Source organism: Tetranychus urticae, chromosome 2, assembly GCF_039701765.1.
Source record: "Tetranychus urticae isolate SD_2017Ah chromosome 2, NJAU_TeUrti_SD_1.0, whole genome shotgun sequence".
NCBI lineage: Eukaryota > Metazoa > Arthropoda > Arachnida > Trombidiformes > Tetranychidae > Tetranychus > Tetranychus urticae.
In genome coordinates this window covers 3594466-3621489 of record NC_142959.1, presented here as the reverse complement: position 1 = coordinate 3621489, position 27024 = coordinate 3594466, and the positions used below count along the sequence as shown (strand labels likewise).

The window sequence follows — 27024 nt, the reverse complement described above, 5'->3', positions numbered from 1 at the left end:
TTCATAGAGAAGTCCGATGACTCATTATCTTTTTATATTAAATTAACACAAGTTATAAAATATGATCCATTTGATAATAAATAACGATAAAATTTTGATTAAAAATTTCGATTCGCAGCTATTTTCCGTTAAAATTGTGCAAATAGGAAAACGGCTAATCATACGACATGAATCATGACTGGTATATTATTTTTTATAATGATACTATCCCTCCCTTATGGAGTGAAGTTAGCAGTCGCCCTCTTTCGGAGTTTCAAATTTTTATCAAAAGACAAGTAGATTCTCCAAACCAAATTTCGCCCAAGATCATCAAGAAAATGTTAAATAACATTAGGAAACAATTTAATTATGATGAATCAAGATTCTCTTCAATTTGCCCTTAATGCTGTGTCCAATATTGTCCATAATTCAATAAATCGGAAAAATTACAAACAACAATTAAGTGAACTTCAAAAGGTATGATTTGGCCTTTTCTCTCTCTTTTTTTCTTTCCCTCTTTGTTTCTATTGGAACCTTGTCTCTATCATACTCTTTTTTTCCTTTCCTTGTATTTTTGGCCTAAGTTACCAACTACATTTGTACTGTTTTTTAAACACATTTTCACCTTATTTCTTTTTCCTGCCTCTCTTTCTCTTTCTTTCTTTAGTCTCTTTCTTTTCTTTCTTTTTTACACTCAACTGCTACATCTTCTTTCTTGTATCCAATGGTTCACCCTTTTTATTTAATCAACTCAGCATTTAGTTTTCAGTTTTTATAAGCTAATCATTTTGTTTAAAATTAAATTTTCAACACTGCCCATGGCTTTTGTCTTGAAGGGCAAAAAAGTCATCGGACATTAAACAAATGAAGATAGGTGAAAAAGAGAAAAAGATTCAATGTATATTTCTAACCCCCCTCTTTCTTTTTTACTTTCTTTTTCCATTTCTTCTCTGTCTTCCTAATTTTTTTTCTCTTTCTCTTTTGCAGAAAGATCATAGTCTCTTTCTTCCTTTCATTGCTCTTCTTCCTCTTTTCTTTCTACATTTTCAATCAAATCTCTTTCTTCTTCCGTTCTTTGTGTGTATATGTGTATTAGCCTGAATATTAACTAATTGACTTTATCTTGATTGTTAATTTAACTAAAATTGTAGATTAACTTTACTGTGCAAACGTGACCATGTTCTTCAACACTGTAATTTCTATATTTTGTTAATACATTATCTCACCTTCTCTTTATCTTTCCTTCCATTTCTTTTTTTACATTTCAACAGTTTGTTAATAAATTTGGATTTGAATGTGAAAGACATCTCTATCGTTGTATATTCGATTCATTGTTGGCAATCCAGCACACCGATACTCTTAAAAATTCGATCCTTTGTCAACTCTTCTCGGATCTTGGTTCATTTTTTGAGAAGCCTAATTTTTCAACTCTAATCAGATTTTCTTTTAATAAAGGCCCTTTTAAAAATAAAATCAGTGACAGTAGCAATACTGAAAGCAACACCGCTGACTGTTCATCAGTTGGAAACTCCTTAAACGGAGCTAGTAACAACAATCGTTCCCAGGAATCTTCTGGAGCTGCTGGTGTTACTCAGAATAACTCAAGTGATCTAAGTGTTGTTAACAAAGTCCGAGAGCTTTGTAAATGCTTGAAATTGAACGATACACATAAATTAGCCTTGCTCTTGTGTTTAGATGAACTTGATTCAGCTGAACGAGAAGTTCAATTGAGCAAGTGTGATTTCATCAGTATCCCAGAGTTAACATATTTTATGTTATCGCAATTGCATTCAAGCAAAGAGCCTTTTGCCAAAGAAAGTATAGAAAAAATTAAAGAAGGTAGGTTGCTGCTTTCATATTCAATAACCTTTCTCTGTTCCATTTGCGAAATTTCATCATCTGATCTACAAAACCTCACCCTTGTTGGATCTTTTTTCTTTCATATTGTCTTTTTATTTCAATTTTTAATCTTAATTCCTTTCTTTTGTTTATTCTTTTCCCTCCTTGGAATATCATGTTGACGATCACTTATTTCAATAGACTTGGAAGCTAGTGGAAATCATATTTCTAAAGATAAATTTCTACCTATAGATTCTCCATTCTGTGATAGTGTTGAGATGGAGTCCAATTCTTTTGGTAATCTTTCTGGTCTCTCAGATGACCAAATAACCAATATGCTGGTCAATGAAAACGATGTCCAATTAAGTTCAGAGCTGATGAGTCAATTTGATATTACACCTAAACTTTGCGCCAAGATTTTGTTAGCACTGTGTGAACATCCCAAAGGCCAAGATAACAATCTACCCCAAAGGTTTGAGGAAATTGACACTCTAGCAAATTTGTGTCGCGAGTTTCTACCTTCAGCCTCACCCTTAATGGACATCCTTCAAGAAATAGACTCTGAAACATTTGTAAACATAAGTAGCAAAATGATCAATAATAAGCATTTTGGGAAAATACATCCAGTTTTCTCCAGATTCTGGCAATTTTGTTCCAATCTTTGCAATACCGAAAAACAAGGTTTGTGTTTCACATTTATTTTTTATTTTATATTTTTCCATAATATATTAATCAATTTCTTTTTACAGGTATCTCTCTTTTAGGAATGATCTTCTTCGGTAGACTTTGGTCCAATAACCTCGAATTCCAGTTAGGAGTTATCATGAACTGTGTTAGAAATCAACTAGTGGTTAAATTACTGTCAGCTGGTCCCACAGGTCCAGGTCCAGGCGGTGGTAATGATCTAAGTCAATTGGTACCTAACTTGGAATCTCTCAAGTGTCTACCTGACTTTGAAGGCAACCCCGAGCTTTCAAATTGGAAATACCAAAAACTCTATTCGATCATTATTGAAATAAGTGCTGCCAACTCCTCAAATAAACAGTCGGTTACTATGGGTTCCATGTTTTATAATCAAATCATCGACCTGTTTAAATGGCCAATTCATCATTGTCCTGACCTAGTAGCCCTTGGTTTGCTTGGATGTGGAAGTGTCTCATCCATTTGTAAAAATGATATTCTTAACATGACAATTCCATCCTTCCTCAGCAACCATCCAAACGCCGCCATAATTTTGCACACCATTTGGAGTACAAATGATTTGATTGGCAATGTTCAAAACAATTGTCAGTGGGCTAAGCAAGTACTTCTTCAATCCATGTGCGAGTTTTACATGAAAAGTCCACCTGAAGAACAACAACAACGATTGTCTAGAATTTTGGATGTGGCTCAAGATCTTAAAGCACTTAGTCTATTGCTTAATAGCAATTGCCATCCTTTCGTAATTGACTTGGCTTGCCTAGCATCTAGAAGAGAGTACCTCAAATTAGATAAATGGTTAATGGACAAAATTGAATCACACGGTGAACCATTTGTGAAAGCCTGTATAGTGTTCCTAAATCGTCGTTGCAATGCACTCGTCAGTGGTAATAAAACATTGGATGTTAACTCATTAAACTCAGCTTTACCATCTGAAACTCTCGCCACAATTTTGGCCTGCTTACAGCAGTTTATCTGTAATTCCGCTAGCTCAGTGACACCTACCTCGCTCTCACAACAATTTCCTGTATCACCAGAACTTAGCGAAACGATTCTGACCATGGTAGCAAACTCTTCATACCTTTTATCGAAAACTCCCCGATCAGCACCTCCCGGTGTAATTAGTAACAATGTCAAGACTCCAATTCTTCCCACTGTGACTTCACTTAGTGACCTTAACGATCGAATCGGTAGTCTGACATTAACTGGCTCTGCCAACTCATTCAGTCAGTCTCGACAACCATTTATTACACCATCATCCCAGTCATCAATAACTCCAATAGCATCTACAACATCCATAATGACTCCTCAAATGCAACCACCTGTTGGTCCTAAATCTCAAAAATCCGGACAGCCTCAGGTAACTAATCAATCGATTCTTGAATCTGAACCTATTTTATCGTTGTCTTCTTTAATTATCTCACTCCAGGCATCTTTGCAGCCTCATCAACAAGCTTCTCAACAACAACAGTCTCAAAGAGGTTATGTCTTCAATGTAAATGCCATTTTTCCTGAAACTCAGATGGTTGTCAATCCAGAAATTGAGAAAGAAGCTGATACCTATTTCCAAAGGATCTACAATCAGTCAACTACTGGAAGTATGAGTATCGATGATGTTCTGGAAATGCTGAGGAGATTCCAAGACTCACCTAATAAACGTGAAAGGGATATATTCAACTGTATGATAAAAAATCTGTTCAAAGAATACTGCTATTTCCCTCAATATCCGGACAAAGAGCTTCTCATTACCGCACAACTATTCGGTGGTATAATTCAAATGGGCTTAGTTAAATACATGGCTTTAGTTGTTGCCTTAAGATGCGTGCTTGAAGCCCTTCGTCAACCTTACAGTAGCAAGATGTACTTTTTTGGTATTGCTGCTCTAGATAGGTTTAAATCAAAGCTTAAAGAGTATCCTCTCTATTGTCAACATTTAACTTCGATACCTCATTTCAATGAATTTCCTCGTCCTCTTCAAGAGTATATCCAATATGGTGCTTCATCTGAAGATCCGCCCTCTGCTCGATCTCTTCCTGATGTTGTAGCTAATCCTGCTGTGTCAGCTCACTCTCCTGCTCCTGGTCAATTGAATTCCGCTCTACCGGGTCTCATAGGCTCCTATATTGGTAACAATATTAATTCCGAATCAAACCGCCCCGTTATGATGATGTCTGGTATGCTTAATAATTCAAACAACATTAGTAACATTGGCTCTCAAGGAATAACTGGCCCCATTGGTGGACAGTTATCTCAAGTTCCATCTAAAATATTCTCAACCTCTATGTCAAGTCAGGCTTTAATCAATAAACCAATAACCTCAACTCCGGTCATTACTACATCATCAACAACACGAAGTGGACCTTCAATTGCAAATGCAACTAACATAGATACTTTATTAGCTGCTGGTGAAACAATTCATTCTATTCCTCCAGAATCAATGCAAGATAAGGTTGGTTTCATAATCAATAACCTTTCTCAGATGAACTTAGCACAAAAGACTGAAGAATTCAAAGAATTAATCGGGACCGACGACACTTATCATGGTTGGATTGCTCAATATTTTGTCCAAAGACGAGCTAGTATTGAGAATAACTTCCATACCTTATATGCCAACTTTTTAGAGCTGCTTAAACTACCAGAATTGACTAAATTGGTTATTAGAGAAACTTATCGAAATATCAAAGTTCTATTGCGAAGTGATAAAGTCATTGCTAACATGGGTGATCGAACCTTGCTGAAGAATCTTGGCCATTGGTTAGGAATGTTGACTTTGGCTAAAAATAAGCCTATCTTATCCATCGATTTGAATCTTAAATTTTTGCTTATCGAAGCTTATCACAAAGGCACACAAGAGCTACTTTATGTTGTTCCATTCATCGCAAAAGTATTGGAAAGCTGTGCTAAATCTACTGTATTCAAACCACCTAGTCCTTGGACTATGGGTATACTTAAAGCTCTTGTTGAGCTTCACCAAGAAAGAGAAGTCAAATTGAACTTGCGATTCGAAGTGGAAGTCCTCTGTCGAACCCTTAATGTTGACATAAATGAATTGGTTGGTAAAACTACAATCCTCCAAGAAGAAGATATTATGAATAAAGTAATGATGGAGCAGCAGTTAGGAACTGCTGGAGGACGTCAACATCAAAGTCACATTAGTTCCATCGGCTTGAATCAAGCAAATGACACTCTGTCTAATTCAGTTCAAAATCAAATGCATATTGCTCAATCTCAATCTTCTCAAGGTTCAGTTTCGGTTCAACAGTCTATTTCAAGCCAACCTCCAATATCTCATTCAAGCCAAATTATCAAGCCACCGCTGACTCAACCGCAATCTCATTTACCTAATCGTTTATCCATGTCTATGTTATCACAGCCATTAGTTGTTGGACAACAGTCAGCAACGCATTCATTACTTCAACCAAATTCATCACCCACCGTTCAAATTGGGCCTATTCATATGCCACCTACTGCTTCAATACCAATGACACCAACTTCATCAGTCAGTCCGGCTGTCCAACAGTTCAACTATCACGATATCTCAACAAATATTTCAGCTATCGGACCTCATATTGTAACACGTAACGACCTTCCTCTGATTCAGCTTAATCCGAATCTCAAGATTTTCATTAAGCTCTCAGTGGAAAGATCCATTCAAGAATGGGTAGGACCAGTTGTTGAAAGAAGTAACAAAATAAGCTTGACAACAGCTGAACAAATAATCAAAAAAGATTTTGCTCTCGAATCAGATGAAAACAAAATGTGTCTTGCTGCTCAGTATCTTATCCGTAATCTTACAGCTGGCATGGCTATGATTACGAGTAAAGATGCCCTTTACGGTACTATGGTCACTCATCTTGTACAAGCTTTCACTCGCCAATTGGGACCGAACAGTGGAGTAACTAAAGAAATGATTGAAGAATCAGCTAATGCAATAGCTAGTAGCAATATCAACCTTGCTTGCTGTTTCATTCAAAAGACTGCAATTGAAAAGGCCATTCCAGAACTGGATAAAAGACTCCAACATGAATATGATATTCGACGTAAAGCTAGACTTGAGGGTCGTCGATATTGTGATGCAAGTTCATTAACTTATCAAGCTGAACGAATGCCTGAAGCTATTCGTCTAAAAGTAGGCTCAGTAACTCCTCTCCAATTCCAAGTTTATGAAGATATAGGTAAAAATATCCCAGGATTTATTTCACCTATTGTGGATCATTCTAACATGGGCATAGCTTCATCAATGAACAACTCTCTTCCAAATATTGGTGGATCTATTGGATCCACTGGACCTAGTCTAACTAACTCTATTGGAATGGATCAACCATTTTTGAAAAGTCTCACAAGCAATGTATTACCAACAGTAGCTGCCATGTCCAACTCAATCTCTGCTAATATCAATGTTCAACCACCTTTGTTTTCTCAACAACTTTCGGGCTTCGGACCTGAAAACTCTTCCAATAGCATTGATACTGGCTTACAAACCCTTTATGATAAATTAGTCAATGAATTGGATTCTCTATTCCAACAATTCGTTGCATCGATGCAACCTAGTATGCTTATTACTACCATGCACTCAATATTGGAAATGGTCAGTGCTTCAAGAAACAATCCAAGCAACATTGGAAGTGCCGTTAATTTAATCCAAAGAATTTTAGAAGCTCTCGCTGAATTGATAATTAGTGTTGAATCTGGAGTCGTTGAAGTTCTACTCCTTACTCGAGCTCGTGACCTTTATTTGGTGATTCTAAAGGCTCTATCAGATCCTAGAGCTTATGGCGCTCAATTTACCACCAAACAAATCACTCGACAAGTTTTGGATCGCCTTCTCAGCTCTTCCACTCCACCTTTACCGGATGATTTATTTGATATACTTATGCGGTCAGAATTGATTAATATCTCATATGTTGACGCTACTTTAGCCCAGCAGATTGACGGTGCAAACCCAATCGCATTGGCATTCGCACTACAATTCGTGAAACTTTATGGTATGGACCTCAGTGAAACACAAATTCCTAACATCATTGCAGCTTTACTGAAGATCAGCAAATCATCTGGTCCTACCAATCCTCTAAATCTCGAGATTCAAACTAGCTTGGATGTTTTCCGAACATCAAATGCACCATCAGCTCTGAATCCTTCAGATGGATCCAATTTCTTGATGAGCTCAGCAATGAGCGTTGCCTCTCGTGAAGTTGAATCAGACTCTGAATTATTGGAAAAGACCGAAAGATTGATGAGAGATTGGATTAATTTATATCATTCTAATACTCCACCCAACAAAGTTTTTCACATCTATGTACAATCAATGAACCAACATGGTATTCTCAAAACAGATGATTCCATTACACGATTTTTCCGACTTTCAACTGAGCTTTGTGTAGACAACTGTTACAGAATCTTAAATGGTCAGCATGCTAATAATGCATCTGTCTTGGAAGCTCGTACTAAATGTTTCCAAACACTTGACGCGTTTGCACACCTCATTGTGATGCTTGTTAAACATAGCGGCTCAAACACTGGATCTATGTCCGAATCAACTCCAAAGATCAATTTACTGAACAAAGTTTTGGGTATAATTGGAGGTGTTGCAATTCATGACCAAGAAATCCGAAATGAAGAGTTTCAACATCTTCCTTATTATCGTATCTTGATTATTCTGCTGATGGAATTGACTCTCGGTCCAAACAACTTAGGTTTACCTGCTATGAACAACTTCCAGCATCAATTAGGATTTGGTATCAATCCAAGTCAAGTTGACCCCCTTTACGAAAGTATTCAATACCAAGTTCTCAATGCTTTCTGTCAAACTTTGAAGCTTCTTAAACCGAGTAAAGCACCTTCTTTTGCATTTGCCTGGCTTGATTTCATTGGACATCGCATTTTCATGGAAAAGTGTCTTAACGGACCAAATTCAACTCCGAGCATTATCTCAACTAAAGGATGGATATTTTATGCACCTCTATTGATTGAGATAATCAAATTCTTGGCTCCATTCTTAAGAAATGTTGAATTGCCTCATTCAATCGATCTTCTTTACAAGGTAAGCGTTGATTTCATTATTCATTATTCATTATTATTTTATTACATTTCTTATATTCTCTTCTAATACCTGTAATTTCATCTTATAGGGTACACTCAAAGTTCTACTCATCTTGCTTCATGATTTCCCTGAATTCCTGTGTGAGTATTGTTATGAGCTTTGTGATGCTATTCCACCCAATGCAATTCAAATGAGAAATCTGGTTCTCAGCGCTTTCCCTCGTAATATGCGATTGCCTGATCCATTCACACCAAATCTCAAGATTGACTCACTTCCAGAGATTATCCAATCTCCTAAAGGAGCATCAAACACTTTATCTGCTCTAGCAACTGTACCATTCAGAAAAGAACTTGATTCTTACTTGAGAACACGAAGTCCTGTCACTTTCCTATGTGAACTCAGAGGTTATCTTCAAAATCCTAATGGTTCTGATGGTAATCGCTACAACATACCATTGATTAATGCTTTGGTTCTCTTTGTCGGTCAATCTGCTATTCAAGCCATTACTCCAAAACACATATCCATGTCTAGCATTGCTCATTCATCACATATGGATATTTTCCAGAATTTAGCTGTAGATTTGGACACTGAAGGTAATTTATTAGTAAACTTTTAGTTATCAATTCAAAGCTAACTTTCCTTTTCCTTTGTTTACAGGTCGATATTTATTCCTTAATGCGATAGCTAATCAGTTACGATATCCTAACTCACATACACACTACTTTAGCTGTACTCTTCTTTACATCTTTGCGGAGAGTAATACTGAAGCCATTCAGGAGCAAATTACTCGAGTTCTTTTGGAGAGACTCATCGTAAATCGTCCACATCCATGGGGTCTTTTGGTAACCTTTATTGAACTAATTAAAAACCAATCATTTAAATTTTGGAATCACGAGTTTGTTCGGTGTGCACCTGAAATTGAAAAGTAAGTTTGAATTAAGCTAACTTTATCCAAAATATAGAATCTAATTTCATTTTATCTTGCCTTTTATCTTATTCAGATTATTCGAATCTGTTGCTCGAAGCTGTATGCAGCAACAACAAAAAAATCAAGGCACCGGCAACTCTGGTCAAATTTCTGCGGAGCTTGTTCGCTCACAATCATCATAATAAATATTGTCGCTACGGGGAGTTATGACGCTACAAAATGAAAAATAAAGACAAATTTACATAGTTGATTTTGAGGAGAGCAAGAAACTGTACTTATATTAAAACTGATCTAACAATTTGTATTTTAATGTTACTATTACCGTTTCGCTATCGATTAATAAATGTTATTTTTAAATTGCATTCAATCCCCTGCTTTCTAAGCTTTTATTCATTCAATAGTGTTCAAATATTGTTTATCAATGAAACTAACGAAGTATACATAGGAACGATTGTTCCGTCAAATTTGGTGAACTATTGATTTCAATTCATAGATAATATGAACACAATAATCAGGCTCATTTGAAATATTAATTTGATGTTATCAAGTTACCAAGTTTTCAAGGTTAAGAGTTTATTTATTTAAACTGATTTAAGACCTTTTCCTTCAATAATTATAACCACTATTTTCAACTTTTTTAATTTCTATATAAAGGATGAGAAAATTATTTGTGATTCTGAATCACAAATTGAACGCTTATTTTTTAAATCTTGATTCATTTTTGACATTTGAATGCTTCTCCATATCGATAGGTAAATAAAAAAGTCGATAGTATCGTTCATCATTACTTTTCTTACACAAGCTGACATGTACGTAATGTTGTATTTTAAAAGTCATATGTAAACGTGGAATTTAGTATTAGTTTTGATTGTGGCAGTTTTATCGTTCTTATTATTTAATTATGGGTTTTGTTAATTCAAAAGAAGCCACCCTGGCTTTTCTTTCTTTAATATATCCAATTTTAATGATCGGAGCTGTTGAATTGACATTTGAGCTGCCAGACAATGCTAAGCAATGTTTTCATGAAGATATTACACAAGGAACTAAGTCTACAGTTGAGTTTCAGGTAAGATTTTTATTGCTTCTATTTTTGAATGATTCACTTATTGCTTTGCTGTGCAATATTTTCTTTGCAATTATATTATTCATGCTATAACATTCACTGTTAATTTTCAAACGCTATTTATATGATTTTAATCTGAGACTTTACAAATTATTTCATTTGCCTTGAATAGGTTGTTACCGGCGGACAATATGATGTTGACATGACTTTAACAGGACCCAGGGATGAAGTTCTTTACCAAGGAGTTAAAAAGCAATTTGATACGTTTACATGGACTCCTCAACACACAGGAGTTTATACTATCTGTTTTAGCAATGAATTTTCTACGTTTAGTCATAAATTAGTTTATTTTGATTTTCAAGTTGGAGAGGAACCTCCTCTTCCAGGCACTGGTGAACACCAAACAGCATTAACAAAAGTAAGTTTGCTTTTTTATATCCGTTTTTAGTCATTAGCTGCCACCATAAAACTAATACTTCTATCCTTGTTCTATCTCAATAGATGGAAACTTCAACTGTAAATATTCACAACAATCTCAACACAATAATCGATGCTCAAACTCATTATCGTTTAAATGAGGCTAAAGGAAGCAAGAGAGCTGTAGATCTGAAAAATCGTGTCACTTATTGGTCCACAGCTGAAACTTTCCTTGTTTTCGTCATTGGTATTGGCCAAGTGATGATTTTGAAAAATTTCTTCACCGACAAAAAATCTAACACACCATATTGAATATACTAGCATTTAAGAAGTCACCATTTATTTTGAAACAGCACTGAATCCATATAACTGTGAATCAATCCAAATAAATCTAAAGTATAAAAACTTTTATTACTCACAAATTCACTTTTCCTTTTTTACAATCTCAAATGGAATTAACTTTAATAACTTTTCAAGCTTGATTCAATACTTGCAGAGACTTACTTATGATTTACAGGATAACAATCGATTGACAATAAGCACAATTATAAATAAATAATTTTAAATAGCCAATACATAAAGATTCAACATAATTAATGCCCTGATTAGAAACTCGTGAAATTGAAAAATTATTAATATCCTGTTAGCCGAAAAGTCAAACACCGACCAGTTTATGCCTAATCGCATTTTTTCCTCTGCATTTGTCATTCACAGATTTTCTTAAGTGAAAGTTTTATAATAAATTGTTGTTTTACAGAGTCATTTGACGTTTTTTCACCACTTTTTGGCTACAGAACCACTCACGAAATCAGAACTGAATTAACAAATCATTTCAATTGAATTTACCTCTTTTTTGATTAAATGTAACCAGAGATAGCTGGAAGAAATAAGCAAAGTGCTGCAAAAAGATGTTCGCGTTCATGTAACTTATTAGGTCATTATTATGTCACTTATTCACTTTATACTCTAATCCATTTTCATTAACATGATCTTTTTGGCTTTTATAGATCCAATTTGATAATGAATCTTGGTTGATATTCAAAAGTATCAGAATGATATTTAGCATATCAGATGGAATCAACAATAACAGTAAAAATAGAAATGTAATTTGCACGATTATTGACAGAGCTCTATCAAAGGCTGAATATCGACATCATCAGATACATTTGAGCCATCCGTATCAGCTGATGTAATTTCAATGCAAAGTTTGCCAGATTTGGCATTAACCAAATCTTCACAGCTATCCATTGAATCACCTTCAATATCCATGGGTTCTTTAATAACATTATTATATGGATCATCTGATTGATCATCTGGAGGAAAATCTACCTTAGGTTCATTGGAATGTGATGTGTCGAAAGTATCCAAAGTCTCTTGTCTCATTGAGTCAATCTCATTGAAAGCTTTCCTACCAACAGCTTCTTTGCAGCTTATTTTGGACGGCTCCGCTGGAGATTCCTCTTTATCCATTTCTTCAATGATGACCTCTTCTGTTGTTCTGCAAATATTTTTGTTACTAAGTTGAAAATTATTACAATTATTAAAATCTTTACTTAAACCATCATCGCCTGCTGGGTCCTCCTCAATGGCTTCATCATTAGTTTCCTCGTCCTGTGTATCGATTTGTTCATCTGATATCTTCTTTGATTGACTGGTGCCACTTTCAATCTCCATTTCATCAGGCTCGTTGTCCTGTCCAGTTACGGACTCAGAAATTTCACTAACTCCCTGTTTATGAGTCTCTTCTGGCTCGGAATCCATTGAACTAGCTGCGTCAGACAGTTGCTGCATGTTACATTCGGTTTCAATTTTATCTGCTAATGTTTCGATTTGACTCTCAACTGTTTGAGATTTGGAAACCTTGCTCTCTAAAATAGCGATGACACGATCAACATGAGCCAAAGCACTTTTTCGTGCAGATCGAACATCTTCACGGCCATGAGAGTCGATGTTGTCAAGTTTAAGCATACAACGTGTAAGCATTTCATCTAAAAATCTATAATTTTTATCTTGTCCTTCTCCAGCAAACTCCATCACCTCCTTTTCTAGTCTACAGGTTTCTTTTTCAACGTTTCTGACCAAATCAAGTGAATCAAAAGATTCTTTTGTAAAATCACCAACTGGTTTTGATTGACCGGAACCAGCTCGATCTGAAATTTTACTTTTACTTTCACCGGACTGGCTACTTTCAAGATTTATAGGAATATTAACAACATGTGGTCCACCGGATTGTTGAGAGTCTGGAGAATCACGACCAAATCTTGCTTCAGCTGATGCTTTTTGGTCATGAACAGGAACGGTTTGTCTGACTTCTTCATTGTGATTAGGAGAATAAGACATAGGCTCACTAGGCTTGCAATTCTTTTCAAGTTTGACTGGAATTGTGTGCACACGATGGAACTGAGAGTGTTGGGGTTGAGCATAGCTCTGTGCTTCAGGCTTAAAAGAAGGAATAAACTTAGGTTTAGGCGGTGGAGTAGGACTTGGACCAGGACGTTGTCTGCTCTGTTCACCAACTCTTTCTGGAACTGGACTGGAAGATGCAGAGCCGATGGGACCACCACCAGGAGTTGGTGATGCATGATAGCTTTGATTCCGATACTGCGAAGAGCTTGGAGAATGACTGTTGGTTCTTGAAAGAGGAACAACTCCCTCTGCTGTTTCTATCTGAATTGGGATGTTGAAAATCCGAGGTTGATGTGACTCTTGACCGTCGTCAGTTTCATCTCTGTGCCCATGAGAAAAAAAATCTCCATGTCTAGAAGCCAACTACAAAAAAGATAAAAAGATGGATTAAAATTTAAAATTAAAACAAAAACTCAAGATTAAATAATTTACTCACATTCATTGGTGGATGATTAAGAGATGAAAATGTACTATCGGAAAACATCTCGTCTGGATGTTGATTCTTTCTAAATTGGTGAAATTGATTAAATATATCATTCCTAGCAGAGTTGAAAGGACTCGAGGCACCAGAATAAGACGAAGATGATGTTAAAGGAAAGTGTGTAGTAGTCATGTTACCTTGAGTTGTTGTTATTGGAATAGAACGTTCACGCGACTGATTGGATTGATTATCAGGCTCCATTTCGATAAGAATCCGAAATAAGGTGGGCTAACAAGAATAATAAGAAATATACAATTCAGATAAATAATTGGAACAGTTATACAATAATAATATTTAGAAAGACTAATCCGAGTTCAGTGAAAGCAACTTATCAAAAACTGCTGTTCCTCTGTTTCTGCTCTACAAATAGAAGTCTATTTTCACGGCCAGTCGATTGCATTAATAATAACGCAATGAGATTCAACAGTATGCGGAAACACTGATGGTTACTCAAAATCCCAATGCGATTGATAAATCTTGAGAAATTGAAGTTATTTATAATTCGTGATTACAGTTAATATAATTAGTGTTTTTAATCTAATCAATACCGCTTCAGATACATCTGAGCGACTAAACACTCGTAACAACCCGGTAACTTAGTCTTTGATATTTAGTTAATCTAGGAAAGCATGTGTTTTCTCGGAGATTAGTTACATTTGATTCAATAATGAAGATGTTTATCACAGGTATATGACCTCGACACTTCTTGCTGAAATAGTTCCTGACTAGATTCATTTCTAGGTGCTGTTATGTATACCTTATTTTAGATGAAGTCTCACTAAATTAAATTTTAACTGCCACTAGTTGTTAAATACAATTATTAATAGTGATCATCACAATGTATGTCCATCATCAACTGCGAAAGATTTTCAACCTTGCTTTCTCACCTCGATATTTACTCACAACAAATACAGTTGTCGGTACTCTTGGTCTAGTCGGTGCTGATGTGATTCAACAATATGCTTCGCATTATGTTTATCCCAAACCGGTCGAGAAGACCAAAGAAATGGAACCTCAAGCCTTTGTTTTTGATAATAAACGCGCATTTGGTATGGCTGCTGGTGGATTAATTTTCGGAGCTGCTGGTCATTATTGGTATCTATTTTTGGATAGAAAATTTCCTGGCAGGTCTTTGACTGTTATTTCAAAAAAATTACTTTGTGAAGCTCTAATTGCACCGCCTCTTCTTACAGTTTTTTACTACCTTGTTGCACGAACAGAAGGCAAATCTAATGAAGAATGGTTCGAAGGGTTTAAAAAGAACATAGTTGACATCATGTTGGTTGATTGGTGTTGTTTTGCACCTGCACAAGCTTTGAATTTCTACTTTTTACCACCGAAATATCGTTATCTTTTTGTAGCTGTTCTTACCTTTTTCTATGATAATTTTCTTTCATTTGTTTTTCACAGATAAGTTTTGTCGTCTGTGTTCATTAATAAACATATTTGTATGATTTATGAATGTGCAAATCAATTGACAAAGCTTCGTTTGTAATTGGTATCTGTGATTTCAAGTTTATTTAAATTTCTGATAACTTGTACAACAATTTAATCGTAATTTTTATATTTCTATCAAAATTTATTTAAAACTCATAATTAAACAAGTTTATAGTGTTAACGCCTTTGTCCATAAAAGTAAAGCCTTACCGAGATTTGGAAACCTTGCTCTCTAAAATGAGACAAAACACTCTTTGAGCAGAGCGATCGATCGGTCGATATTTTGACTCACTGACTGATATTGGACATTTTCTGTTTTATCATTTGTAAAATCTTAACTTATATAGCAATAATGTAAATCACAATTGATTCGCTTCAATTTATTGAAATGTCAGATATAAAATAAAGTTTCAATAGCTGATGTAACAGCACATGCTGAATTCAAATGATTAATTGGTTAGCAAATTTATCGATTTGGAGCCCCAATCGTCGATTCCAATTCTGTGGACTAATGTAATAGTTGTAAAATCGTAAAATTGCAATTCATGTAAATGTAAAAAAAATTTATTTGCGACCCATGATATTGTATTATTTGTACTAAGAACAAAACTCAGAAAGGGATTTATTTGCGTGATTGCAAGTCTAGAATAAACTTAAGTTCCTTTCAATGGAGAAGTTATGCGATAACTTAATATAGATAGAATCCTTTTAAATTAACAGTGCGTCTAGTTTTTATATGCATCTCGTTAATTACCAGACAATTGAAGAGAACGAGGTATGATGATTACTAATTGATAAAGATTCAAATTTGGTTGAAAGAACAGATCATTAGCAGTGAAATTAGTTGCATTAATTTAACAAAAGAAAGAAAGAGAGAGAGGCTCATCGGCTCTAATCTATAACTAACGAATATATTGTTTACCATATTTCAAAATTTAAATTACATAGCCTTAATTTTAATTTGCTTCATTTTCGATGTCTTTTTCTTCATTTCTCGTCTATGTTCCCGCTCTTCCCATTTACGTTGTCTTTCTGGATCTTCCTCATTAAGTATCTTCTCTTTTTCGGCTCTTTTCTTTTCCTCTCTTTTAGCTTGAGCAGCTTCCTGGCGTTGTGAGTGAGTTGCTTTTAGGAACAATTCTTCCAATTTTTGTCTATTTTTATTGGCTTTGTTTTTACCCTCTCGACTCAGACGGAAGCGACGGACTTTTTCAATTAAATAAAAAACCATCTGAAGAAGAGGCTTGAAAGATTCAATATCTTCGGCAGTTGTATTTCCACTATTAGGATCTATAAAAAAACAAATCAGATTAGATTCTTGAATATTTAAAGCTACAGAAAGATCTTACATTTGAAACCAAACATCATAACTCTTCGTCTATCAGGAAATTTGACTAATGGAGCATCTCTGAAAAAAATTAAAATAAATAAAATTGTAGTATTTCACTTTTGTTGAGTCTGGTTTTTAAAAAGCTTACTCGTTCAGCCGATAACCGGAGTATTGGTCGGAAATATGAATATACTGGATGGCATCTGGATATTTATTAAGTAAACTGACAATTTTTGAGTCTAAAATAGCCCCAGCAACTTCACCAATTTCGTTCATCATGACATAATTAGTATCAGATACTCCATATTTCTCCATAGACTTTATCTTAGGAGCGAAAGTTGCCTGCAAGTAAAAAAACATGCTTATTATTATCAGTGATCAGTTTAAGTATAATGTCAACAAATGTTGCTAAAACTTACAAAATCGTTCATCTCTTTAACTAATTTAGGAGCTATTTTTTTATGAGCGGCTGTAAAAACAAACGTATCCATAGCATCTTGATTAAGATATACACGAATTAACTGAAAGAAAATAGGAACATTTTAGAGTCTGTAAACGAGTAAATTTCAATGTAACTTACAATCTCATCGTGTGAAGGCATAACGATCCTTGATATAGAATTAATTAAATCTTGTCTTTTTATAAATCGCAATTCAACAAGCATACCTTCAACACAGGTTCTGCCGCTACACCATAATGTGAAAACATTCTCAGTCTCTTTTATCAAACCAAGATTTTCAATCTCTTTTTTTCCATCGTCTCCAACAAGACAAAAATTATTTTCAAGCAAATCTCTATAGCCTTCAAACCATGAATCAGCTAATCTCTGGTTTTTATCTCTACCAATTATAAAGTTAACAAAATAAATAAAAAGACACAAAATCATTAATCCTTCGAGGTAATAACTTTCCCAGCTGTTTCTAAGATGGATTGGCACTTTGGTGATTTCAATATTATCAGGTCTATGAGCGGATGATGGTGTTGGTGACCCTGCATCAGCATCTCCTTTGGAATCACCTGGATCAAAGTCTTCATTCTCTTCTACAACATCTAATTCATCATCTTCATTGTCCACAGTCGAGTCCACTAAATCATCTTCCTCTGAATCCGGTGGTTTGACTAAAATGCAAAAAGAGAACGAGATTGGAGCGAAATGAACAAATGATCTCTATTTAATCACTCAATAAATATGAAATTACAACTCACCTGGTTCAGCAGATCTTTGCACTTTTGGGATATCTGGTTCCTCTTCTTCAAACTCTTCAAACTCAGCAAACTCATTTTCTTCATAGGAATCGACAGATTTCTGTGATGATGCAGCAGTAGAGCAGCCAAAAAGCAGAGTTTCCAGGAGAAGACTCAAAATTAGATTCGCTGTTAGCATTGCAGATACAAATCTGAGAACCGGTCTTCTGCCGTACCTTTGCGCCATTTTAGCCCAAAGATGCACAATATCAAATAAATTAATTAATTAAATAGGTTGATTGATTTTGATGGCTGATTAATTAAACCAACCATTGATAAATTACACAATGCTAGAAATGAGCGATATTATCGATATCGATGATTATCATCGATATTCCAGCGGTTGCTATTTATCGATATTTTAACTCGTCAATTGAAACCAATGTTAATTTTTGATAAAATTCATCATTACATTTGATTTGTTAGTTACTTTTCTTTCTATAATAAGCCCGTTCCAATTTTCGGGCTGTTAAAGTGGCATTTGAGCTGCTAGCCAAAGCCAAGCAATGTTTTCATGAAGATATTACACAAGGAATCAAATCTTACTTTTTACTTAAATTTTATTTTAGTTTTAAAAATAAGTTAAACCGATGTAACTTTCAGATCAATCAATGAAAGAATGAGTGAAAACACATATTTTGCATAAAAAATTTAGTTCTCGATAAAACACTAGATGGAAATATAATTTATGTAATATAACTCATTTTCGAGGTAAATAATTCTTAGGAATACTTTAAACCAATAAAACAGAGGTATTAGAGTAATTAGAACAACAAAAATTGAATAATTCAAGGTTCAGTTATTTTAGGTCGATAATTAAAAAGGATGAATATCACCCAAATATGCAACAACAAAATGTAGAATATAACAAAGGCGCGAGCGGAAGGATGGTGACGCAAAATCAAACCAAGTCGTAAGCTAAATCCATCGATGTGGTCATAAGCTCGTTTCACTCGTCTGGTAACTTGGCCATCATAAGGACTTTCTTCAACCAAAGGTCTTATTCTGTTGACTAAATTAGACGCTGGTGATGAATGCATCATACCAATAGTTACAGCTCCGGGAATATTGTTCATATTTTTATTACTTGAAATTACATCTAATGATTCTCTCAATCTGGATTCGGTTCTTTCTAATTGTAAAGCCAATGAATGACGTTCACTACTCAATTGTTCAACATAAGTTTGCTTTTGTATTAAATTCTCGGTTAAGTTTTTGATTCGAGTTTCCAATTCATCGTATGAACTTGCTCCTGGAGCTGAAGATCGTTTGGAAACCAATTGTTTTCTCAGCTTTTCAATTTCAATATCTCTATCTTGGATTCTAGCTTGTAAATTATTTTTTATCCTCTCATGATCTTCATCAAAATCTTTCAACTCTTCTTGTAACCGAATTACTTCGTTTTTTAGATCATTCTTGGAATCTTGTTCTTCCTCGAGTGCTGCTGATAATTGACTAATCCGTTCGTTCAAAGAGGTGATTTGAGTTTTCCATATAGTGTCCAATTCTTTTGTCAGTGCATCATTTTTGTTACGAAGGTCTTGTACTTCTAGTAGCAATGAATCACATTCCGATTGCAGTAAAATATTAACTTGATTAGTGTCTTCGTTTTCTTTAAAAGTTCCATCGTTTTGTAAGGCTTTGATTAAGTCATCTTTTGATTGTAAAGTTCTTTGAGCTTTTATTCTATATTCACTGAACTCATTCTCTAATGCTTCGTGGTTTGTTTGCAGAGCGTGGAACTGTTTTTCCAATTCTTTGGCCATGTTTCTTTCTAATGCACACTGGCGTTGTAAATTGGCTATTTCTTCACTTAATTGACGTTGGCTTTCCTGGTAATTTCCGATTGTGTTCATTGTCTCTTGTTGAGCCTGAAGTCGGATTTCTTTTTCATTTAAAAGTGATTCCTCTAATTCCTTGATTCTATGCCTCAAACTTATCAAATTTTCGTCGAAATTGCTCAAGTTATCTTCCCTTTCTTTCAACAGTGTTTCATTTTCCTCTTCTAATCGTTTAATTATATTTGCTTTTTCTTTCAATTTATCATCACATTCTTCAAGTCGAACTCGGAGAACAGCCAATTGTGAATCTTTGACATCAACTGTAGTTTTCAAATCTGATTCTCGAGATTGTAATTCTCTTAATGCATTGTCACTAGACACAATTTGAGACTGCCAATTGTCCAATCGTTTTTGTAGTCGTTTGCAATCGGTTTCTAGATCAACATTCCGCTTAGTTAATTGCGTTATTTCTCGAGTAAGTGATTTGACTTGATCTTTAAGCTTTATCACTTGATCTGAGGTTTCTCTTTTTACTTCCACGATAGTTTCTAGTTTATCTGAAGAAGTCTCAACATCTGGATTCTCAACTTCAGACCATTGTTTCTCTTCCGAAGTTACATCGGTTTTAGGAGAATCAGATCCTTGAGTTGAGGCTACTGACGAACCTTTGCTATTTAAAAATTCAAAAAGCTTCTCATCATCGTCCACTGCCTTAGTGTTGCTAGGTTTAGTATAATTTGAGTTATTCACAACTTCACGAGCTGATATTGTAGAAAAAGATGAAGAAATGGAAGAGCTTCTGGAATGTGGTGCTGATCGTTGAGATCCTTGAACAGTATTCTGATTTCCAGGAGAAATATATTGAGGTTGAGGTCGCTGTTGATAAATAGTTGATGAGCCATCTATGTCGATTTGATGATAATTTTCATTCTCTCGATAATCACTGGAGACATTGGATCGGCCTACAATTTTACTCTCGGAAGTACTCAAAACATTTGCTGCTGCATGGTCCATTTTATTGAGAATGTCCTCTGTTTTACTAGCAAGTCCAGAGAGCCAGCTACTCATATTGATATTTTAGATTGAGCAAAACACCACAAAAATGTTTAATAACAAAAATTCACGAATTAACCTAAAAAGTAGAGAGAAAACAAAGTGATGTTTACGTTGTAAGATCTGTCAGTTGGTACAGTTCAATGGCATTACCTTTTCAGTTAAAACAGAAAACCAACGAAAAATGGTCACTTCCAGGTCATAACATACTCACAATAATTATCTTGTTTCATGAAAATTTAATGTACATTAATATTAATCAATTACTTTTACATCACAATTAAACATCCAAATCTAGAATTGTTTTCTTTCTGTTTTGACTTACAACACTGCAAAAGTAAACTAATAGGCGCTCAATTTGAAATTTGATAAATTGTTTTTCCAACTGAATGGAAATTAATAAAACAAAACTTTCACAGCATTTAATCATTGATTTAAAGAAATTACCAATGAAATAACTCAATATCACAATGTTCCAATGTGATAATTAGAGTGAATTTAGCAAAATCACTTTTTAGATGAACTGATGGACAATCTTATAAATTTTAGAAGCTAACCCGCAAAATACAGTTTATGTACTGATGTTTATGTTTAATATTGATATTGATGCTAACACCACTGAAAAACATTACAACACCCGTCATATTATAATCAGAAAGGGTCTCTTGTGCGGATTCATTTATAGTAAAATAGGTTACAAAAGCTCCGACTGGTGCAGTCAAAGAAAACGCCAAGAGATGATTACCAAGTTTTTTCGATCTACCCCTTCATGCATCAAGAAGGTAATTAAACCAAAAGCTGCTGAAGCCTTGTGTAACATAATGGCAAAAAAAACAATCATTTCCACATCGGTGTGAGAAGTGGTTGCGGCACCGAGTGCTACACCATCTACAGCAGCATGGACAACGTTGCTGTTATCTTGGACGATGAGGCCTTTCTAGATGGTCTAATTACATGAGAGTTATCACTTCCAACTCCTTCAGACTCTAAATTGTTATCATTGGCAGTTGATAGGGTTGAATAACTAGCAGAGCTGGTATGTTGGGTGGCAAATTGGTCAATGACAAGTATAAAAGCAAAAATGAATAAAACAAAACTTTCAAAGTATTTAATCAATGATTTAAAAAATTACAAATAAAATAACTCAATATCGCAATTTTTCAATGTGATAATTTGAGTGAATTCAGCAAAATCACTTTTTAGATGGATTGGTTAGAAGTAAAAGAGGCCTGAGCAATTCCCGTTGAGGAGCTGGTTTTTTATGGTATCGAGCTTCGACATGCTGTAATCCTGTCAATCCTCTCCTTAATCCTGGGTTTATAATAGCTGCCAATGGATTGATGCGAGCAGATATAATTTCGTCGGACGTTTTTTCACGGTCGAAATTATCATGAGAATGAGCAAAATCAGCTGGTTCTCCAAATTTTCGCTGACGAAAAATATCATCACTATCGTCTAAATTGATTAGATTACGTCCCATGAAATCAGATGAGCTACCAACATTGTATCCAGATGGGTTGAAGTATTGACCATTCACAGTGCAAAACAAGGCTAAACCAATAATTGTTAAACTGTACATTATTTTTGAAAAAGGTAACAAATTAACAAAACTCAACAGAAATTGACGACAACAGGTGAACAATGATTGATTATCGTTAAATGTAACCGCAAAAATGTAGAAAATGATAATTTGACTGTAACCTGAACAGGGAGAACTGAATTTAACTGAGACCTTGGAAATTTCTCGACCTCAAATTTCCAATTTTTACCAATAATTCATATTTCCGTTCACAGTTTGTTGATTATCCTAACTTATGAGCCTAATTTTGGGCGTTGATTAAATTGGGACAATGTAAATCTCAAGGATAACATTTTTCAATTAGCTAGTCAATTCCAAGAAGAGATGTTGAGTTAATTCAACATAAGCGATTTTGCGCTTCAAAAGTCCTTTTCGTCAATGCTCAATAACTCTGTATAGATATTTCACAAACTATTGTATTTCGAGAGTTGAGTGTAAAAATTTAACGCAAAATAATTTCGCTTTTCTAGACAATTTTGAATACTAACTCTAGTTAGTTCATTAATCGTTATTATTAAAATCAAAGAAAGAAAATAGTAACCTTTGAAAGCTAAACATGTATCAAACGCATTAATAAGTTTTTTCAATTGTTGATCACTTTGGGCCAATAACTCCATGACTATTAAGTTTAATCACAGACTTTCTAGTCTTAATAATTATTACTTTTTATTGCCTTTTTCATCATTTTTCTAATTTTAAACACGCTATTCAGTATGTTATGAAATGTCTCTATCAATAACTTGTCCATGAAGTAGTAGTTTTGTAATTTAATTTGTCTGGACGCAAATCAACCGAGTATAAAATGGAGGTTAAGAAACTAGTAGACACGCAATGAACTGTCCGTAAAGTCCTTTGTTTCAACATTGATCACATTAGCATGTAAAACAATTACAATGTAATGAATAGTTAATCAAAAACAGGTAGTAACACAAAAAAGGCACACAGTCTATTAGAGCTACCATTTGCTTACAAGTTTACAGCTATAAATCACATCTATTCATTTTTCGCAAAACATCATGTGTTTTTTAAGATTTTTTGTTGGGCGTACTTTTAATAAACTCATAAGCTGCTGTTTTACATGAAATCGTCTCTAATAAAACGTGATCTATCAACTACTGTGCGAACCTCAAACAGCAACGTTTGTAGTGCAAAAAAATTTAATCGATAAGAACTGGTTTTTGATACCGAGTGAGGGTTGAAAGAGAGGGATTTTTATACTAATGAAGACAGACAGAAAAGACAGGTAAAATATGAGAGAAGTAGTGTTGAATGAAAGAGAAAAGAGTTGAAGAGAAAGTTATTTTCCCTCCCCTAGCAGGGAGATGAACAAAATGAACGTAAACAAACAGCTTGGAGCTCTCTCCCTTTCGCATCTCACTCTTTCTCTTTCTCTCTCATTATTTTTGCTCTTTTCTTTTTTAGTTTGATACTGACTGAGCCACTGTTATATCGCATTACTATTGTTATTTATTATCAACTAACAACAAACTGCTTTGTCTTGTTCTCTTGGATGACGGATAGATCAATATTGAAAACAAGTGAGTATTTTATCATTTAGACAACGTTTCTCAGTCCTCAATTTAGTTTGCGACTGATTTTTATCCATGGTGATAATCGTTCATCAATAATAACACTTTTTGTTGTTGCATGTTTCTGTCCTACTAATAGGTTTTTGAAAATCACATTTTTCAAATCAACAAGTTTTTACTGGTTTTACATTATTGCTATCTTTTGGTTCAAATTTAAACTGTTGTCATCCCGTTTTTTTTGCTTGTCACTACGAAAAAATTTTGGATTGATTTTTTTGGCAACACGTTTAGCTGATCAACAAAGAAAGTGTACCAATCTTGTTTGGATCATCGATCAAAGAGTTTAACCCTGTCCTGTCCCTATTTTATCAACTATGGGTTATGATGTTGAAAGATTTTTAGGCTCCATTGATGAGGAACTTAAATGTCCAATTTGTTGTGGAGTCTTGGAAGATCCTCTACAAGGCCAACGATGTGAACATGCCTTTTGTCGTAAATGTATCACAGAATGGATGAAAACCTCAGAAACTTGCCCTGTTGATCGTAATTCACTCTCCTCATCACAATTACAGCCTATTCCCAGGATTGTTCGTAATATGCTTAACCATCTATCTATTCGTTGTGATTTCATTGCTGAGGGTTGTCGAGAAGTTATCAGCTTAGAGGATTTATCTTCTCACAAATCAGAATGTAAATACAATCCTGAGCACCCAGTTCCCTGTTTACGTGATTGTGGTGCTTTGGTGCCAAAAAATCGTTTGGAGTCACATGATTGTATCAAAGATTTGAGATCATTGATCTGTTGCCAACAAAAAGAGATACAAGAGTTGAAATCTGCCATTACCATATTGGTCAGCCTTTCAGAGCAACAAAAACGAATGGCCTCACTCAACAATTCATCACTTCATGATCTTTCCGAGCGCTATGAGCATCTGAAAAACTCTATTACGAATCTGGAAAAGCCTATACAACAAATATTACAGTTGGCCATTAGATCAGATTCATTACCCTCCGGGGAAACTGGTACTTCAATTAAGGATAAACTTGTTGAGGAGACAACCCTTGAAATATACATTTCCAATGTTGATAGATGTGTTACTGCGGGTAATTTGAGAGATTATCTAGCTCGTAACGATGTTAATGTAATTGCCTGTAAAGAATCATTGTATCGAGGATGGAAAAGTGATTTCCGTATAACTATATTTAAAAGTGACTGTTCCAAAGTGCTAGATCCTAATCTGTGGCCTCGAGGAATAGTTTGTTTCGTTTGTGGTGAATATTATTCAACTAAAACAGAAGGAAATAGAGACCCTCAAGAACCAGGACCAGATTCAATTGTAAAAGCTTCACCATCACCATGGATGATCTCCTGAAGAACACATTTTCCTCGCATTTATATCTCTCGTCCTCTCTTTAACTTTCCTCTCTCAGTTAAGGTGCGAATCATTTCCATAATTTTCTTTAAACATGCCATTCTTTTTAATTCTTATTCTTGTTTGAATCTCTTTATTACAGCCGTCTTAATTTCACCAGTTACACTGTATTTGTCCACTAAGAAGGGTCATCATATTTCACGTCTGTCTATATTTAACTGTCTGTGCCTGATCTTCATCTCTTCTCATCTCGGGATGTTTTATTATCAAAATTTCCTCATCTGAGCTTCCTCCAACATCAACATCATTGCCATGATCATCAACTTTTATCATTATCATCATCATCGTCACCATCATTACCATTATCATCATCATCTCATTATTATTGCAATCTTTAAGTTTTGTTTTAACGATTCCAATGCCATCATCATCACCACAATCATCAGCATCTTTGCCATGGATAATACATCAAATCGAGTCAGGTTAAAACCTCATCTCGTTCTACTTTTAATTCTATTATTATTATCATTATTATTTGTTTCAATTCTTAAACACTGATATTATTTGTTACTGATTTTTCCTAATCAACTAATCAAACTGACCTTTTTCAATCTCAAACCGCTTTTCATTGAGAATCAAATTTTGCAACATGAAAATGAAACCTGTGATGTATAAAAATTTGTCAAGAATGAAGCAAAAGAAGTTGAGTGAAAACAATTTTGTTCACTGTTTTATTGTTTACAACAAACATTTCTTTTGCTTTAACAATTTACACCAAATGTTAAACAATCAACACAAAATGTCAAAATAATTCTTCCCTCATGTAAATTAATTGAAGATAAAAAAAGCCTTAAATGATGAGATACAAGTTTCAGCTTCTTTTTTGTCCGGATAACCATTTATTTCAATCAATCAGTGTATATCAAACAACATCAACAAAAAGTACCTTTCATCTGTTTCTTTTTAAACCAATCAGATTTTATACAATTCAAGTTCTGAAAAGTGTTATTGAAAAAAAAGAAAGGCAAACAAGGAAAGAAAAAAGAGAAGAAGAACAAAAATGAATCGAAAAGAAAAAATTAGGACAGAAAAGTTCAAATTTCAAATACTCAACTCTTTCTTTTCTCTGTCTATTCCACCTTTTTCCTCTTACAACTCTTAACCAGCTTTAATGCTGTCTAATTTCATTTACCATTCGGTCTTTCCTTTCATCTCTGTCTATATTCAATAAGTTATCAAAATTCATGGTAAGTTGACAATGATGAAAAGTTTCATTCACCATTCATTGAAACTGGTTTTTCACTTCAACACCAACAACTCCAAAAACAAGCAAAAAAAATGTTTCTCTTCTTTCTTAATTTTTGATTATTTCCTTTCTTTTTTTGAGTGTGTGTGTGTTGATATTATTTCACTATAGCTTATAATAATTTATTGCTGTTCAAATTGTTACACTTGTTTTGGCATATTGACCTAAAAACAAGCCAAATCAACTTTCAATTTCATTAACTTTTGTTCATTAAATGGTTACTGTAAATGAAAATGGTGCAAAGCTTGAAAAATAATCGCATGTTAAACTCACTGGTGTGACAGAGAAGCGATCCAACAATTAGCTAATTTCAATGAAATCTAAATGATCAAAACGGGCCGTTATTTAAGTAACTGACTGATTGTCTTAATAATTTCATCATCGATTCTCCTTGAAAAAAGATTCAAGTGAAAAACAAAACATTCATAACTGGTTCTCAACTCGGAATCATATGATCAACATATTACAGTTTACCACGATTTTAATCTGCAATATAATGCAATCAATTTTGCAATCTTGCTTTTAATTGAGCTGTTAAA

General features: G+C 34.5%; 7 protein-coding genes across 9 annotated transcripts; 4 read left to right on the top strand and 3 right to left on the bottom strand.

Annotated features, from left to right (window-relative positions):
- The first annotated feature begins 219 nt into the window (after window positions 1–219).
- Window positions 220–9847, top strand: LOC107363469 (CCR4-NOT transcription complex subunit 1). Of its 2 annotated transcripts, none has more exons than XM_015930692.3 (8): window positions 220–456; window positions 1251–1818; window positions 2020–2499; window positions 2568–3877; window positions 3947–8557; window positions 8646–9150; window positions 9215–9482; window positions 9559–9847. In XM_015930692.3, exons 1-8 carry the CDS (start codon window positions 349–351, stop codon window positions 9665–9667), a joined length of 7959 nt encoding a protein of 2652 aa, XP_015786178.2. In that variant the 5' UTR covers window positions 220–348; the 3' UTR covers window positions 9668–9847. The 2 variants fall into 2 exon arrangements, with proteins under 2 accessions (XP_015786178.2, XP_089123490.1); XM_089267364.1 differs by lacking the exon at window positions 220–456 and adding an exon at window positions 501–853.
- Window positions 9848–10310: 463 nt separating this feature from the next.
- p24-1 (transmembrane emp24 domain-containing protein) lies at window positions 10311–11387 on the top strand. The gene is made up of 3 exons (XM_015930715.2): window positions 10311–10551; window positions 10721–10966; window positions 11050–11387. Exons 1-3 carry the CDS (start codon window positions 10387–10389, stop codon window positions 11275–11277), a joined length of 639 nt encoding a protein of 212 aa, XP_015786201.1. The 5' UTR covers window positions 10311–10386; the 3' UTR covers window positions 11278–11387.
- A 516-nt stretch (window positions 11388–11903) lies between these two features.
- On the bottom strand, window positions 11904–14182 carry LOC107363476 (uncharacterized). Of its 2 annotated transcripts, XM_015930707.3 has the most exons (3): window positions 13808–14182; window positions 12519–13734; window positions 11904–12463 (listed from the first exon to the last, which is right to left on the bottom strand). In XM_015930707.3, the coding sequence occupies exons 1-3, from the start codon at window positions 14051–14053 to the stop codon at window positions 12396–12398; spliced, it is 1530 nt and encodes a 509-aa protein (XP_015786193.1). In that variant the 5' UTR covers window positions 14054–14182; the 3' UTR covers window positions 11904–12395. The 2 variants fall into 2 exon arrangements, with proteins under 2 accessions (XP_015786193.1, XP_015786192.1); XM_015930706.3 differs by having other exon boundaries at window positions 11904–13734.
- A 367-nt stretch (window positions 14183–14549) lies between these two features.
- LOC107363484 (mpv17-like protein 2) lies at window positions 14550–15334 on the top strand. Its single transcript, XM_015930716.3, has one exon. It carries the CDS (start codon window positions 14691–14693, stop codon window positions 15264–15266), a length of 576 nt encoding a protein of 191 aa, XP_015786202.1. The 5' UTR covers window positions 14550–14690; the 3' UTR covers window positions 15267–15334.
- A 503-nt stretch (window positions 15335–15837) lies between these two features.
- On the bottom strand, window positions 15838–18151 carry LOC107363478 (PAT complex subunit CCDC47). Its single transcript, XM_015930710.3, has 6 exons — window positions 17826–18151; window positions 17200–17738; window positions 17039–17140; window positions 16768–16961; window positions 16639–16697; window positions 15838–16579 (listed from the first exon to the last, which is right to left on the bottom strand). The coding sequence occupies exons 1-6, from the start codon at window positions 18049–18051 to the stop codon at window positions 16230–16232; spliced, it is 1470 nt and encodes a 489-aa protein (XP_015786196.1). The 5' UTR covers window positions 18052–18151; the 3' UTR covers window positions 15838–16229.
- Window positions 18152–18406: 255 nt separating this feature from the next.
- On the bottom strand, window positions 18407–21020 carry LOC107363474 (golgin subfamily A member 5-like). Its single transcript, XM_015930704.3, has 2 exons — window positions 20852–21020; window positions 18407–20777 (listed from the first exon to the last, which is right to left on the bottom strand). Exon 2 carries the CDS (start codon window positions 20711–20713, stop codon window positions 18653–18655), a length of 2061 nt encoding a protein of 686 aa, XP_015786190.2. The 5' UTR covers window positions 20714–20777; window positions 20852–21020; the 3' UTR covers window positions 18407–18652.
- Window positions 21021–23706: 2686 nt separating this feature from the next.
- Window positions 23707–26040, top strand: LOC107363480 (E3 ubiquitin-protein ligase NRDP1). Its single transcript, XM_015930712.3, has 3 exons — window positions 23707–23815; window positions 23946–25242; window positions 25322–26040. Exon 2 carries the CDS (start codon window positions 24181–24183, stop codon window positions 25177–25179), a length of 999 nt encoding a protein of 332 aa, XP_015786198.1. The 5' UTR covers window positions 23707–23815; window positions 23946–24180; the 3' UTR covers window positions 25180–25242; window positions 25322–26040.
- Window positions 26041–27024: the final 984 nt, after the last annotated feature.